At 44.1% G+C, this 17,817-nt stretch overlaps 1 protein-coding gene across 2 annotated transcripts in view; it reads right to left on the bottom strand.

The window, feature by feature from the left end:
* Positions 1–17,817, bottom strand: part of LOC121582618 (microtubule-associated serine/threonine-protein kinase 3-like) — a 167,542-nt gene that overhangs the window by 106,403 nt on the left and 43,322 nt on the right. The window contains exon 1 of one of the 2 annotated variants that reach the window (XM_045225100.1): positions 4,721–5,063. The exons of the other annotated variant lie outside the window; for it this stretch is intronic. Coding sequence (XP_045081035.1) covers positions 4,721–4,759 — 39 coding nt within the window. The 5' untranslated portion in view covers positions 4,760–5,063. Of the gene's footprint in view, positions 1–4,720; positions 5,064–17,817 lie in introns of those variants that run through there. 2 annotated transcript variants of the gene reach the window in all.

Here is a 17,817-nt window from a genome sequence, read left to right as displayed (position 1 = left end):
TGTATTCTCTTCCTAGCGATATTCATGAAAAACATTTAAATACAAATATTTTTTCCACCTTTATTTTCTCATATATACACTACCGTTCAAAAGTTTGGGGTCACTTAGAAATGTTATTGTTTTCGAAAGAAAAGCAATTATTTTGTCCATTAAAACATCAAATTTATCAGAAATACAGTGTAGACATTGTTAATGTTGTAAATGGCCATTGTAGCTGGAAACGGCTGATTTTTTATGAAATATCTACATAGGCCCATTCTCAGCAACAATCAGTCCTGTGTTCCAATGGCACGTTGTGTTTGCTAATCCAAGTTTATCATTTTAAAAGGCTAATTGATCATTAGAAAACCCATTTGCAATTATGTTAGCACAGCTGAAAACTGTTGTGCTGATTAAAGAAGCAATAAAACTGGCCTTCTTGAGACTAGTTGAGTATCTGGAGCATCAGCAATTGTGGGTTCGATTACAGGCTCAAAATGGGCAGAAACAAATAACTTTCTTCTGAAACTCGTCAGTCTATTCTTGTTCTGAGAAATGAAGGCTATTCCATGTGAGAAATTGCCAAAAAACTGAAGATCTCGTACAACGCTGTGTCCTACTCCTTTCACAGAACAGCGCAAACTGGCTCTAACCAGAATAGAAAGAGGAGTGGGAGGCCCCGGTGCACAACTGAGCAAGAGGACAAATACATTAGTGTCTAGTTTGAGAAACAGGCGCCTCACAGGTCCTCAACTGGCAGCTTCATTAAATAGTGCCCGCAAAACACCAGTCTCAACATCAACAGTGAAGAGGTGACTCTGGGATGCTGACCTTCTAGGTAGAGTTGCAAAGAACAAGCAATCTCTCAGACCAGCCAATAAAAAGAAAAGATGAAGATGGGCAGTCTGAGATATGGCTTTTTCTTTGCAACTCTGCCTAGAAGGTCAGCATCCCGGAGTCGCCTCTTCACTGTTGACGTTGAGGCTGGTGTTTTGCGGGTACTATTTTGCGGGTACTATTTTGCAGGTACTATTTGGCCAGTCTGAGATATGGCTTGCATTCACAAAGTATTCAGACCCCTTGACTTTTTCCACATGTTACGTTACAGTCTTATTCTAAAATGGATTTAAAAAATAATAATCCCTCAATCTACACACAACACTCCATAACACTCCATGGAATAAGCAATTTCATAAATGATTCAAGTGCAGTGTCTGTTTGCTCCTTATTACACACCACGGACCAACATATATTCTTTACCTCAACAACATAGGAATCACTACAAAACGTATTGTATGACGACCTCTTATACACAATATTAGGCCCAGTCTTTGGAACTTTGGTTTTCCTAGATATGGCTACTATATTGTGATCACTACATCCAATGGATTTGGATACTGCTTTCAAACAAATTTCTGCAGCATTACATGATGATTTAATTCCTGTACTGTTTGTAACTACCCTGGTAGGTTGACTGATAACCTGAACCAGGTTGCAGGCACTGGTTACAGTTTGAAGCTTTCTCTTGAGTTGGTAGCCTGATGAAAGCCAGTCAATATTTAAAATCACCCAGAAAGTACTGTAGAATGCAATGTATACACACACACACACACACACACACACACAACATGACCAAAAGTATGTGGACACCTGCTCGAACATCTCATTCCAAAATCATAAGCATTAATATGGAGTTGTCCCCCCTTTGCTGCTATAACAGCCTCCACTCTTCTGGGAAGGCTTTCCACTAGATGTTGGAACATTGCTGCAGTGACTTGCTTCCATTCAGCCACAAGAGCATTAGTGAGGTCGGGCACTGATGTTGGGCGATTAGGCCTGGCTCGCAGTCGGCATTCCAATTCTTCCCAAAGGTGTTCGATGGGGTTGAGGTCAGGGCTCTGTGCAGGCCATTCAAGTTCTTCCACACCGATCTCGACAAACCATTTCTGTATGGACCTCACTTTGTGCACGGGGGCATTGTCATGCTGAAACAGGAAAGGGCCTTCCCCAAACTGTTGCCACAAAGTTGGAAGGACAGAATCGTCTAGAATGTCATTGTATGCTGTAGCGTTAATATTTCCCTTCACTGGAACTAAGGGCCCTAGCCCAAACCATGAAAAACAGCCCCAGACCATTATTCCTCCTCCACCAAACTTTACAGTTGGCACTATGCATTCAGGCAGATCGCGTTCTCCTGGCATCCGCCAAACCCAGATTCGTCCGTCGGACTGCCAGATGGTGAAGCATGATTCATCACTCAAGAGAACGCATTTCCACTGCTCCAGAGTCCGAAGGCGGCAAGCTTTACACCACACCAGCCGACACTTGGCATTGCGTATGGTGATCCTAGGCTTGCGTGCGGCTGCTCGGCCATGGAAACCCTTTTCATGAAGCTCCCGACGAACAGTTCTTGTGCTGACGTTGCTTCTAGAGGCAGTTTGGAACTCGGTAGTGAGTGTTGCAACAGAGGACAGACGATTTTTACGCGCTACGCGTTTCAGCACTCGGCGGTCCCGTTCTGTGAGCTTGTGTGGCCTACCACTTCGCGGCTGAGCCGTTGTTGCTTCTACACGTTTCCACTTCACAATTACAGCACTTACAGTTGACCGAGGCAGCTCTAGCAGGGCAGACATTTGACGGACTGACTTGGAAAGGTGGCATTCTATGACGGTGCCACATTGAAAGATACTGAGCTCTTCAGTAAGGCCATTCTACTGCCAATGTTTGTCTATGGAGATTGCATGTCTGTGTACTCGATTTTATATACCTGTCAGCAACGGGTGTGGCTGAAATAGCTGAATCCACTACTTTGAAGGGGTGTCCACATACACAAAATATACAAAAGTATTTTAGCCGACCCCCTGCAGTACCTCCACAGACCCCCGGTTGAGTACCCCTGGTCTAGAGGAATACAAAAACATTGACCCAATGGGAGGAGATTCTATTTAACCAAACCAGTCATTTTCGTTACCACACTTTCTTTGTCTCAATACATTTTGCCAGGTCATCAACTTTTCATGTCAATATTAGTCATGGCCACGCCAAAAGGGCTCTACACATTCTACGCAAACAGACCTCCGTCGGCTCCGTAGACTCCTCAAGAAAGCCAAGATAACATTGAAAAGCATCAAATATAGCCTAAAATATAGAAATTAATCATTCTTCTGGTAGTTTTTGACTCCAAAATGTATAGTCAGCATATAGCTCAAAGCCATGCACTTCTCATTCACCAAAATGTAAACATTATCTAGGCTGCGTCCTATAGCTCCCTGTTCCCTATGTAGTGCACTTCTTTTGACCAGAGCTCTATGGGCTCATAGAAGAGAGTGTTGGGTGTAATGTCTGTGTGATACAATAAACAAGGAGGGAGGTAGCGGTGTCCTTTAGAGATTAGCTGGCTCCTGTGAGGAAAATTACGGCTTTGGGAGAAAGTCATTAAGACCATAATATATATATTTATTTTTTTAGTAAATAAACTCGGCATGAATGCTGTTAGATTTTCCTAAAAGTGATTAATTGCTGGGGAAATACCTTTATACTTTAAATAGTGAACATAAAAACAATAACTTGGACATCTACATTCTGTCCCTGGCTTTGTCTATAATTTAAAATAATTTAAACAGCACAGGGGGAAAATGCAATCTCTAACGAGCATGAATTACCTTTGTTTATAGTGAAATTAATGTTGGAGCATAAAAGCCATTTTACTGCTTTGATTCATCTGTGGAGTGCAGACCAATTAAAACTTGGCACATAAGATTACTCACTGGGAATTTAGCATTCATAAAACCACACTTCTGGTTTCACATCCTAGTCAACAGTTCACTTTTAGTTCACAGCCCTTTTGAATCCCCTTGTACCCTGCAACTCTCACTTGGAGTCACGGAGCTATTCACCAAGTACTGATCTGTGCAAACTGTGGTTGTGTCTAACCAATATAAAGTATAAAAAAAATATGCTTTCGGATAGTGTCTGTGGCTACAAAAAAAAGAGACGTCACAAAGCATCAAAACATCTTAAAGTTGTGGATAGGAATGAAATGTGAGCGAGTATTTCAAATTGCAATGTCTTTCACCCCCCATGGTGGCACCATGTGTCCATTCAAAATCATTATGTTATGGGAAGATGAGTGCAATCATGCATTCCTAAAGTACACAATTTGTTGTGGATGGCGGCAGCCCTGCACACATCCAATACTTTTATCAAGGCTTCCGTTGGCGGAGCACAAGCTTCGATATCTGCTCCATTATCATAAAGAAGTCAATACAGCATAAGAGGCTGGTTGACAGCGCTTCAGACAACAAGATCAATCAGCCTCTATAGCTAGGAACTGTCTACAGCCTATTAATCTCAGCAGCCTAGGCAGGTTGTAACACTAATGTCATGCAGCAGACACATGAAATCTAAGGCAATAGAAAAAAAATGGAGAAATCAAATTGACTCGGAGGAAATCAATCTGTTTCTGTCCAATGTTATTACAATGTGTATGGCGATATAGGCTAATTAAGAAAACGACAAACACAGCTCTGTGAATAGGTAAGCAGTTCCCACAGAGACAGACACACAGTGCCACCCCACGGAGCCAAATTGTTATTCACTCCATACCGCCAAGTGTTAACATAAAAGGTAGGAAACTCCTGACTGTGCTCTGCTGTACAGCAGCACTGCTCCGCATAGAAACACACTACCACTGCACCTCTTCATCACACACCCACACATATAAAAGTTTCCATTTCCCTACCTGTAGCCCTCGTCTCCTCAGAATGCTGGACTCGTCCATGCTACAGAGATCCGGCTTCTCACGCCTCCCTATCGGCACATAGCCATGCTGCACTGACTGACTGGCTGCCTAATGCTGGCTCTCTCGCTCGCTCTCGCTTTTTCTTGCTCTCTCTCCCGCTCACTCCCTCCCTCGCACTAAATCTGATCTTAGCAGCTGCTAAACACTTACATCAGAACTTATCTGATTGGAGGGGGGCAGTCAGCTGACACCTCCCTCTTGTTCCTCTCCTCGCCCCTCTGGAACTTCAGGACAGTGTGTATGTGTGAGACAGAGAGAGTGTGTTTGAATGTGAATGAGTGTGTGAGAGAGAGAGGGAGAGAGAGTATGTGAATGTGAGTTAGTATTTGAAAGGGAGGGAGAGAGAGGGCATGAGGGAGGCAGTTCTAATTCAGCATAGGGACTGAGGGGTGACTGGGGGCCCTAGTCCTTTCCCCCGAGCGGAGCAGCCACACTTTGGTGGCGCCCTAGGTGACCATGAAACGCAGAGGAGGATATCCTGCCCCAAATTTTCCTCCTCCTCTCCATTCAAACAAAACAGCTGAAATCCTGTCCTGACCGCCTGTCCATCTGCAAAGAGCAGCCAGGGCTAACCGCTAACTGGCCTCTGCTGTTCAATGGTTTTTAAATGAGTAATTATTCCTATGTTCTTTCTCTCCTGGGCCAAAGCTATTGGGCGCGTCTGAAGGTCAGACTGTCCAGAGGACAGACACTGCAGCTGAGAGCAAGGGAGAGGCCAGGGGTAATAGTGAGGGAGGGAGGGAGGGAAAGAGAAATGTAAAAAATAGATTTACAATAATAGTGGTGGGGCACTGCTGCTACAGCTGACTATGGGGGCCTTTACTTTCCTTCCATAGAAACAATAGTGCTTCTTATTACTGCGCTGCTTTCAAAAACAACTCCACTGCCTCACTCAATTCCTCTACAACCAGCTGTATGCAGCACATAGTGTCTTCAGAAAGTATTGACTTGACTTATTCCACATTTTGCTGTGTTACAGCCTGAATTAAAAATTGATTAAATCAAATGTTTTTTCTGACATGTACTATCATTTGTGGGACCTTATATAGACAGGTATTTTTTTCTTCGAAATCATGTCCAAACAATTGAATTAGCCACAGGTGTACAAGTTTTAGTGACATCTCAAGGATGATGAAAGGAAATTGGATGCACCTGAGCTCAATTTGGAGAGTCATAGCAAAGGGGTGTGAATACTTATGTAAATTATATATTTCTGTATTTTATTTTCAATAAATTTGTAAAAATGTCTAAAACATGTTTTCACTTTATCATAATGGGGTATTATGTATAGATGGGTGAGATCATTTTTTTAAAAATCCATTTTGAATTCAGGCTGTAACAAAATCTGGAATAAGTCAAGGGGTATGAATACTTTCTGAAGGCACTGTAACTGCATATCCACTGTCAATTTCCACTCATTTTATGCATTGCCGTTTTTTCTTTCCTGGCTGTCTCTATTACAAGTTATATCAACTCCTCGCTATAGGCCGAGTTCCCAGGCACTCAGCAAGTGACCAACCGAGGCGCTTCTCCAATGCTACACTCCGCCACAGACGCAACTCCACAGTCGCCCCATTCTGAATGATTAGCATTTAGAGAAATAAGTAGGTTTACGATTGCCATCACGCCAATTCCATCCGGCAATTTCACAGTCCGTTTCAGTCCTGTGTTTTTCCTTTTGCTTCTCCCCCTCTCTCTCTGTCTATCGCTCATTTCCATTTGCTGTGACTCTACTCTGAATATTAAGTGTCGCCCCATCCATTCTCACCGTCTTCCGCCAAACTCAAATGATTTCTGTTATCGAGCATGGACAAGTGACGGCTAGTCAGCTACCTATGGCTGAGGAGAGAAAAAAAAACTGTGCGGAAGGTCAAACAGGTGACCGCCATGTAAACTTTCCCCTTTTCTGTCCATCTGTAGAACAGAGCAGCGTTTGACTGCAGCTGGATGGCCAGTAATTTGTGTTGGCCCTGATAAGGGGAACAAGAGAACAGAGGGCAGCCAGTGCTAAAGTAATAGGGCCTGTTTTTTATATTAATTCTTAAACCTTTCAAACCTCAATAGAAGGTGGATTAGCGCCATCAACTTTCTGGCTCTGAACAATGCCCCACAGATTACCTGTGGGAATTAAAACATTGCGTTATATCCGAGTGACTAGTTCCAATTCACTGCTCCCAGTCTGCCGCTGCTTAGAGGGGACAACTAAGGAAATTCCATTTAAAAGTCAGAATGAGGAGCTGGGAAAAACCTATCTGAACGGTCATTAGTCTTATTCAATGCGAGGGACGCTCCCCGCAGTGCAAAGTGAAAGCAAATACTGTAGGCTCTACGGCCATGCAAACATGTAGCATTCAAGGAACAATCTCCACAACAATACCCTGAGCTCATGCAAGAGATTCAAATGCAATTGTCTGGAAATGACTTAAATTGACAAAAGGCTACAGCAGCAGCGACAACTCACTTCCCGGCAATGGACTCAGGAAACCCATTTAATGTAGCCGACTCAACCTTTACTGGTATCCGGTTTTCAACAACCTCTTATAGGACAAGCATTGTTGGTAGGACAAGCCTTGCAAGCCCACTGGGTCTGGCAAGCCTTGCAAGCCCACTGGGTCTGGCTCTGGGCGGAAGGGGCCCTTGGCCGCAGGCTGGCCTCTAAAGGAAGTCCCAGGGGGTTTGTGTGTCTCATTTCCTCCCGGCAGGTGGGCAGCTAAGGCCGTTTCCTGCAGCGAGCGGCAAGGAGGATAGGACATAGGAGTGTGGAGCAGTGAGAGGAGAAGAGAGAGGGGTTTTGGTGGGAGTTAGCCCTGAGAGCCTGCAGTTAGAGCTGATTGAGTGACCCAAGGCCCCTGCTACTCCTCTGCCCTGCCTGGGCTTATCGGAGCGAGAGGACGCCTGCCGATCTAAGGCGGGAGGAGGAGGGCCATGGCATGTGGAGGGGGAGAAAGAGGGAGATTGAGACAGAGATGGAGAGAGAGAGAAAGATAAAGAGAGAGGGGGGAGAAAGAGTGAGAAAGAGAGGGGAAGAGGGGAAAGAATGACTAATACAGACCCTTTACAGTGAAAGCTAAGTCTGACATTATATTGGCCAGTCCTTTGGAGTGAGAGCATATCTGACCTTATAACCCTATACAGTCAATCCCTCAGTGGGAAAGAAAAGCAGACTTGATCACCTTAAAAGAACCAATCCCTCACAGTGGAGTCCAATATGAAAGATGCAATGTGGTGCAAGAAAGTGAAATGCACTCGCACACATCTTCAGTAGAGGTTGCATTGCAGGTGCGTCTGAGATGTTCAACAATTGTTAAAATGAAATGAAACTCCCACACACTGCGCTTGGAAAAGTTTTTTTATTGTTGACCTTCCTCAAGAGCATTGAAAGGCCAAGGCGTTAGCACAATAAACATGTTACTACTCATTTTAACAATGTGGTGCACGAACATTCACACAAAGCAACTCAAGGTTGCAATAAATCCGACAACCTTTTTTTTTTTTTTTTTTTCTGTATTACGCTTTCTGTATAAAAGTATGTAGATTGGTGTTAGAAGTGGGTTTCAGTACATTGTGTTATAGAACTATATCTTTGATAAATGTATATGCACATATGATTCTGCCAGGGATTACTACAGGAGTCACGTACAGACTGTGTTCTTTCACGAATGGATACACAGTGTCACATTTTGGCTTAATATTATATTAGAATCCCTAAACAGAGAATCAGTGCATTCGGAAAGTATTCAAATCCCTTGACTTTTTCCACATTGTTAAGTTACAGCCTTATTCTGAAATGGATTCAATAAAATGTTTTCCTCAACAATCTACACACAATAGCCCATAATGACAAAGCGAAAACAGGTTTAGAATTGCAAATGTATTACAAATAAACAAAAATACCTTATTTACATAAGTATTCAGACCCTTTGCTATGAGAATCAAAATTGAGCTCAGGTGCATACTGTTTCCATTGATCATCCTTGAGATGTGCTTACAACTTGATTGGAGTCCACCTGTGGTAAATTCAATTGATTGGACATGATTTGGAAAGGCACACACCTGTCTATATAAGGTCCCACAGTTGACAGTGCACGTCAGAGCAAAAACCAAGCCATGAGGTCGAGGGAATTGTCCGTAGAGCTCCGAGACAGGATTGTGTCGAGGCACAGATCTGGGCAAGGGTACCAAAAAATGTCTGCAGCATTGAAGGTCCCCAAGAACACAGTGGCCTCCATCATTCTTAAATGGAAGAGTTTGGAACCACCAATACTCTTCCTAGATCTGGCGGCCCGGCCAAACTGAGAAATTGGGAGAGAAAGTCCTTAGTCAGGGAGGTGACCAAGAACCCGATGGTCACTGACAGAGCTCCAGAGTTCCTCTGTGGAGATGGGAGAACCTTTCAGAAGGACAACCATCTCTGCAGTACTCCACCAATCAGGCCTGTATGGTAGTGGCCAGAAGGAAGCCACTCATCAGTAAAAGACACATGACAGCCCGCTTGGAGTTTGCCAAAAGGCACCTAAAGGACTCTCAGACCATGAGAAACAACATTCTCTGTTCTGATGAAACCAAGATTGAACTCTTTGGGCCTGAATGCCAAGCGTCACATCTGGAGGAAACCTGGCACCATCCCTACGGTGAAGCATTGTAGTATCATGCTGTGGGGATGTTTTTCAGCTGCAGGGACTGGGAGACTAGTCAAGATCGAGGGAAAGATGAACGGAGAAAAGTAGAGAGAGATCCTTGATGAAAACCTGCCCAGAGCGCTCAGCACCTCAGACAGGGGTGAAGGTTCACCTTCCAACAGGACAACGACCCTAAGCACACAACCAGGACAACCCAGGAGTGAGTGGCTTCGGGACAAGTCTCTGAATGTCCTTCAGTGGCCCAGCCAGAGCCCGGACTAGAACCCGATCAAACATCTCTGGAGAGACCTGAAAATAGCTGTGCAGCGACGCTCCCCATCCAACCTGACAGAGCTTGAGAGGATCTGCAGAGAAGAATGGGAGAAACTCTTCAAATACAGGTGTGCCAAGCTTGTAGCGTCATACTCAAAAAGACTCGCGGCTGTAATTGCTGCCAAAGGTGCTTCAACCAAGTACTGAGTAAAGAGTCTGAATACTTGTGTTTTTGTTTTGTTCTTAATAAATTAGCAAACTATTCTAAAAACCTATTTTGCTTTGTCATTATGGGGTATTGTGTGTAAATTGATTAGGGAAAAAAACAATTTAAATCCATTTTAGAATAAGGCTGTAACTTAACAAAATGTGGAAAAAGTCAAGGGGTCTGAATACTTTCCAAATGCACTGTATTATGCCCAGCAGATTGGTTTGACAGGGGTCTGACCTCTCAACAGCAGCCACTTCATCGAAAGTGACAGTTTTTATTTACATCCTGCCTCTGTGCATGTGTGTACAGCCGTGGTGAAAGGTTTTGGGAATGACAAGTATTGGTCTTCACAAAGTTCGCTGCTTCAGTGTTATATTTTTGTCAGATGTTACTATGGTATACTGAAGTATAATTACAAGCATTCCATAAGTGTCAAAGGCTTTTATTGACAATTACATTAAGTTTATGCAGAGTCAATATTTGCAGTGTTGACCCATCTTTTTCAAGACCTCTGCAATCTGCCCTGGCATGCTGTCAATTAACTTCTGGGCCACATCCTGACTGATGGCAGCCCATTCTTGCATAATCAATGCTTGGAGTTTGTCAGAATTTGTGGGTTTTTGTTTGTCCACCTGCCTCTTGTGGATCGACCACAAGTTCTCAATGGGATTAAGGTCTGGGGAGTTTCCTGGCCATGGACCCAGAATTTCGATGTTTTGTTCACCGAGCCACTTAGTTATCACTTTTGCCTTATGGCAAGGTGCTCCATCATGCTGGAAAAGGCATTGGTCGTCACCAAACTGTTCTTGGATGGTTGGGAGAAGTTGCTCTCGGAGGATGTGTTGGTACAATTCTTTATTCATGGCTGTGTTCTTAGGCAAAATTGTGAGTGAGCCCACTCCCTTGGCTGAGAATCAACCCCACACATGAATGGTCTCAGGATGCTTTACTGTTGGCATGACACAGGACTAATCGTAGCGCTCACCTTGTCTTCTCCGGACAAGGTGTTTTCCGGATGCCCCAAATAATCGGAAAGGGGATTCAGAGAAAATGACTTTACCCCAGTCCTCAGCAGTCCCATCCCTGTACCTTTTGCAGAATATCAGTCTGTCCCTGATGTTTTTCCTGGAGAGAAGTGGCTTCTTTGCTGCCCTTCTTGACACCAGGCCATCCTCCAAATGTCTTCGCCTCACTGTGCGTGCAGATGCACTCGCACCTGTCTGCTGCCATTCCCGAGCAAGCTCTGCACTGGTGGTGCCCCGATCCCGCAGCTGAATCAACTTTAGGAGACGGTCCTGGCGCTTGCTGGACTTTCTTGGGCGCACTGACGCCTTCTTCACAACAATTGAACCTCTCTCCTTTAAGTTCTTGATGATCCGATAAATGGTTGATTTAGGTGCAATCTTACTAGCAGCAATATCCTTGCCTGTGAAGCCCTTTTTGTGCAAAGCAATGATGACGGCACGTGTTTCCTTGCAGGTAACCATGGTTAACAGAGGAAGAACAATGATTTCAAGCACCACCCTCCTTTTAAAGCTTCCAGTCTGTTATTCTAACTCAATCAGCATGACAGAGTGATCTCCAGCCTTGTCCTCGTCAACACTCTCACCTGTGTTAACAAGAGAATCACTGACATGATGGCATCTGGTCCTTTTGTGGCAGGGCTGAAATGCATTGGAAAAGTTTTTTTGGGGATTAAGTTCATTTTCATGGCAAAGAGGGACTTTGCAATTCATCTGATCACTCGTCATGACATTCTGGAGTATATGCAAATTGCCATCATCAAAACTGAGGCAGCAGACTTTGTGAAAATTAGTATGTGTCATTCTCAAAACTTTTGACCACGAATGTACACACAGTAACATGTCACATAATTGTAATGTACTGTATCTAAGATTACTGGACATGTGAGGTCATTGGCTTGATACGACCTTGGAAGGTGATCTTGAGAATGGGACTGAAATGACATGCTAGGGTTTGTATATATACAAGCATTCATTTCAAAAACATTCAGTAGCTGTGTTCAACTTGAATACAAGCATACAGGTGCATACAGTGCTTATGTTAACTAACAAAAATAATGGAATAATAAAAACATGCTAGTCCTTTGCTTCTTCACATTGGCATTAGTCCTCGCTTTCTGGCTAAAAGTAAGTACAGTTGGTGTCAGAAGTGGGATCCAGTATAAAAGCAATCACATACACAAATACTGTAAACCAGGGTTCCCAAACTGGCGGCATTGCGGGACGAATTTGGCCCGCGGGTGATTTTATTTGGCCCTCAACGTTTTCTGAGCAACAACGTTGGACATAAGACTGGGAAAAACACCAGCAAATCAGCTCTAAGTGATTTCAATTTTGGAAATCTGTTCCAAAGTATCCCCACGCATAGAGAGATACTGTATATGTGATCATATACAAATGTAAGCAAGGTTTGAAATGATGTTTTAGTCAAATATATCTGTTGTTTGGGGAGTCTACAAAATATTTGTATTTACGTTTGAGTCCCCTGACCATCCACTCAAGAAAAAAAAAATTGTCCCATGGCTGAATCTAGTTGATGATCCCTGCTGTAAACAAAGCACACCTTGGACTCTGTGTCCAATATAACTAATCTCAGCTCTGACATCACCTCTGCAGACCCAATGCAGGAGAAACAAGAGAAACGCTATCCCCAAAGGACATCACTGACTACAATAATGAAGGAGAATTCGAGTATACACAGCCACAACATCAGGATTATGACAATCTTATCTCCATTTCAGGCCAGGAGAAACCTATTGATTTCCTGTCAAACCTAATCATGGTCAACAGGGATGTGCCATGCGAAAAGGGAAGGAGACCTTCACACCCGGGGGGCATGATAGAAAAGCATGAAGGAGGAGAAAAGAGAGAAAGCAATAACAGCAGACCTGCGAAGCGGGGGGGACAAGGCATGGTTGATAGAGGGAGATCGTGGTAGCGCTGGCACTGGGGAGTGTAAGGTAATGAGGATGGGCCAGACTGAGCGTAGGGGACATATGTCTAGTGTGGCTCCATGAACGTGACAGACAGTCAGGAAGGAAGATGATATATTGAGAGTTAATACCACCGTACCAGTGAATATTCAACTAGTGAATACCAAGGAACCACTGCGGATATAATGTATAAATTATTGAGTTCATTAATTACCATACTTCAAGGTAAGGTCAGGGAACATTTTACAGAGCTGATGCAAAAATCCTGCTCCTGATAGGAAATCTGCCTTTGAAGGAATAACAACCAGGATCCACTGGGAAACAGGTGCTTGAATACAAACATAGACAAGAGCTTGAGGACACAGCATCATTATCACACATTTCAATAATCTCCCAAACTGAAGCAAAAGGCAGGACAAAACAACCTCCTCCTCAAACACTGATCAGTTAAGGCAAGAGCATATCTCAATCTGCTCACGTTTTATTGTCTCAAACACCAACATGCTACCATTGGTACAGCACTGTCAGAGTGTTGGCTGCCTTCCATTCCCGAACAACAAGGCCAATGTTGTGTTTCTTGGGAATAAAAAGGAAATACAGAGAAACTCTGGGGAAGTTCTATAATGCTGTCGCTAATTGGCGTAATTAAGAGCATCAAGCTTTAATGAGTTCTTGGCTCGATGTGACCAAAGATATCCAAAGGCCATCTGAGTGAGTGAGTGAATGAAAGAGTGAGTGAGTGAGCGAGGAGACTTTGGAATGATAGGAAGTGTTCATAAGAGACGCCTTGCTGAACTTCTCATGTTAGAACTTCGAACCAGGGGTTGGAACCGAAATAATTTTTCAATCGTTTCGTTCTGAACAGAACCATTATATTTTTTCGTTCCATACTGTTCCGACCAGCAAAAAAAAAATCTTAACCGTTTAGAATGCAAATATAAAATATATTTTGATTTGTTTAACACTTTTTTGGTTACTACATGATTCCATATGTGTAAATAGTATAGTAAAAATAAAGAAAAATGCTTGAATGAGTAGGTGTCAAAACTTTTGACTGGTACTATATATATATATATATACACACATATACATATACACACACACACACACTGCTCAAAAAAATAAAGGGAACACTTAAACAACACAATGTAACTCCAAGTCAATCACACTTCTGTGAAATCAAACTGTCCACTTAGGAAGCAACACTGATTGACAAATTTCACATGCTGTTGTGCAAATGGAATAGACAACAGGTGGAAAGTATAGGCAATTAGCAAGACACCCCAATAAAGGACTGGTTTTGCAGGTGGTGACCACAGACCACTTCTCAGTTCCTATGCTTCCTGGCTGATGTTTTGGTTACTTTTGAATGCTGGCGGTGCTTTCACTCTGGTGGTAGCATGAGACGGAGTCTACAACCCACACAAGTGGCTCAGGTAGTGCAGCTCATCCAGGATGGCACATCAATGCGAGCTGTGGCAAGAAGGTTTGCTGTGTCTGTCAGCGTAGTGTCCAGAGCATGGAGGCGCTACCAGGAGACAGGCCAGTACATCAGGAGACGTGGAGGAGGCCGTAGGAGGGCAACAACCCAGCAGCAGGACCGCTACCTCCGCCTTTGTGCAAGGAGGAGCAGGAGGAGCACTGCCAGAGCCCTGCAAAATGACCTCCAGCAGGCCACAAATGTGCATGTGTCTGCTCAAACGGTCAGAAACAGACTCCATGAGGGTGGTATGAGGGCCCGACGTCCACAGGTGGGGGTTGTGCTTACAGCACAACACCGTGCAGGACGTTTGGCATTTGTCAGAGAACACCAAGATTGGCAAATTCGTCACTGGCGCCCTGCGCTCTTCACAGATGAAAGCAGGTTCACACTGAGCACATGTGACAGACGTGACAGAGTCTGGAGACGCCGTGGAGAACGTTCTGCTGCCTGCAACATCCTCGAGCATGACCGGTTTGACGGTGGGTCAGTCATGGTGTGGGTGGTATTTCTTTGGGGGGCCGCACAGCCCTCCATGTGCTCGCCAGAGGTAGCCAGACAGCCATTAGGTACCGAGATGAGATCCTCAGACCCCTTGTGAGACCATATACTGGTGCGGTTGGCCCTGGGTTCCTCCTAATGCAAGACAATGCTAGACCTCATGTGGCTGGAGTGTGTCAGCAGTTCCTGCAAGAGGAAGGCATTGATGCTATGGACTGGCCCGCCCGTTCCCCAAACCTGAATCCAATTGAGCACATCATGTCTCGCTCCATCCACCAACGCCACGTTGCACCACAGACTGTCCAGGAGTTAGCGGATGCTTTAGTCCAGGTCTGGGAGGAGATCCCTCAGGAGACCATCCGCCACCTCATCAGTCCTCATGTCCTCCTGAGTGGCGCAGTGGTCTAAGGCACTGCATCACAGTGCTAACTAAATGACTAAAATGTAAAATGTAAATCAGGAGCATGCCCAGGCGTTGTAGGGAGGTCATACAGGCACACTACTGAGCCTCATTTTGACTTGTTTTAAGGACATTAAATCAAAGTTGGATCAGCCTGTAGTGTGGTTTTCCACTTTAATTTTGAGGGTGACTCCAAATCCAGACCTCCATGGGTTGATACATTTGATTTCCATTGATATTTTTTGTGTGATTTTGTTGTCAGCACATTCAACTATGTAAAGAAAAAAGTACTTAATAAGATGATTTCATTCATTCAGATCTAGGATGTGTTATTTTAGTGTTCCCTTTATTTTTTTGAGCAGTATATATATATATATACACATACATACATACACATACATACATACAGTGGGGAGAACAAGTATTTGATACACTGCCGATTTTGCAGGTTTTCCTACTTACAAAGCATGTAGAGGTCTGTAATTTTTATCATAGGTACACTTCAACTGTGAGAGATGGAATCTAAGAAAATCACATTGTATGATTTTTAAGTAATTAATTTGCATATTATTGCATGACATAAGTATTTGATCACCTACCAACCAGTAAGAATTCCGGCTCTCACAGACCTGTTAGTTTTTCTTTAAGAAGCCCTCCTGTTCTCCACTCATTACCTGTATTAACTGCACCTGTTTGAACTCGTTACCTGTATAAAAGACACCTGTCCACACACTCAATCAAACTCCAACCTCTCCACAATGGCCAAGACCAGAGAACTGTGTAAGGACATCAGGGATAAAATTGAGACTGGGATGGGCTACAGGACAATAGGCAAGCAGCTTGGTGAGAAGGCAACAACTGTTGGCGCAATTATTAGAAAATGGAAGAAGTTCAAGATGACGGTCAATCACCCTCGGTCTGGGGCTCCATGCAAGATCTCACCTCGTGGGGCATCAATGATCATGAGGAAGGTGAGAGATCAGCCCAGAACTACACAGCAGGACCTGGTCAATGACCTGAAGAGAGCTGGGAGCACAGTCTCAAAGAAAACCATTAGTAACACACTACGCCGTCATGGATTAAAATCCTGCAGCGCACGCAAGGTCCCCCTGCTCAAGCCAGCGCATGTCCAGGCCCGTCTGAAGTTTGCCAATGACCATCTGGATGATCCAGAGGAGGAATGGGAGAAGGTAATGGGTCTGATGAGACAAAAATATAGCTTTTTGGTCTAAACTCCACTCGCCGTGTTTGGAGGAAGAAGAAGGATGAGTACAACCCCAAGAACACCATCCCAACTGTGAAGCATGGAGGTGGAAACATCATTCTTTGGGGATGCTTTTCTGCAAAGGGGACAGGACGACAGCACCGTATTGAGGGGAGGATGGATGGGGCCATGTATCGCGAGATCTTGGCCAACAACCTCCTTCCCTCAGTAAGAGCATTGAAGATGGGTCGTGGCTGGGTCTTCCAGCATGACAACGACCCGAAACACACAGCCAGGGCAACTAAGGAGAGGCTCCGTAAGAAGCATCTCAAGGTCCTGGAGTGGCCTAGCCAGTCTCCAGGCCTGAACCCAATATAAAATATTTGGAGGGAGTTGAAAGTCCGTATTGCCCAGCGACAGCCCCGAAACCTGAAGGATCTGGAGAAGGTCTGTATGGAAGAGTGGGCCAAAATCCCTGCTGCAGTGTGTGCAAACCTGGTCAAGACCTACAGGAAACTTATGATCTCTGTAATTGCAAACAAAGGTTTCTGTACCAAATATTAAGTTCTACTTTTCTGATGTATCAAATACTTATGTCATGCAATAAAATGGAAATTAATTACTTAAAAATCATACAATGTGATTTTCTGGATTTTTGTTATAGATTCCGTCTCACAGTTGAAGTGTACCTATGATAAAAATTACAGACCTCTACATGCTTTGTAAGTAGGAAAACCTGCAAAATCGGCAGTGTTTCAAATACTTGTTCTCCCCACTGTGTGTGTGTGTGTGTGTGTGTGTGTGTGTGTGTGTGTGTGTGTGTGTGTGTGTGTGTGTGTGTGTGTATATATATATATATATATATATATATACACACACACACACACACACACTTTAGTCATTTAGCAGACGCTCTTATCCAGAGCGACTTACAGTTGAGTGAGTGCATACATTATTCTTTTTTTTTTTTATACTGGCCCCCCGTGGGAATCGAACCCACAACCCTGGTGTTGCAAACGCCATGCTCTACCAACTGAGCTACATCCCTGCAGGCCATACCCTCCCCTACCCTGGACGACGCTGGGCCGATTGTGCACCGCCCCATGGGTCTCCCGGTCGCGGCCGTCTAAGGATTCGAACCAGGATCTCTAGTGGCACAGCTAGCACTGCAATGCAGTGACCACTGCGCCACTCGGGAGACACATATACACATACATACACACACACACACACACTGAGTGTACAAAACATTAAGAACACTGTCCTAATATTGAGTTGCACGCCATTCAGAGGGTAGGACGGAATAAGAAAAAAATGCCCGGAATGTAAAATAACGTTAACTGGTTCCCATGCTTTTAAAATAACCGTTCTGTTCCGGGACAGTATAGATCAC

The sequence above is a fragment of the Coregonus clupeaformis genome, chromosome 15 (genome assembly GCF_020615455.1).
Source record: "Coregonus clupeaformis isolate EN_2021a chromosome 15, ASM2061545v1, whole genome shotgun sequence".
Lineage (NCBI taxonomy): Eukaryota > Metazoa > Chordata > Actinopteri > Salmoniformes > Salmonidae > Coregonus > Coregonus clupeaformis.
Note: the sequence above shows the minus strand (reverse complement) of the source record. Positions and strands in the feature narration are given on the sequence as shown.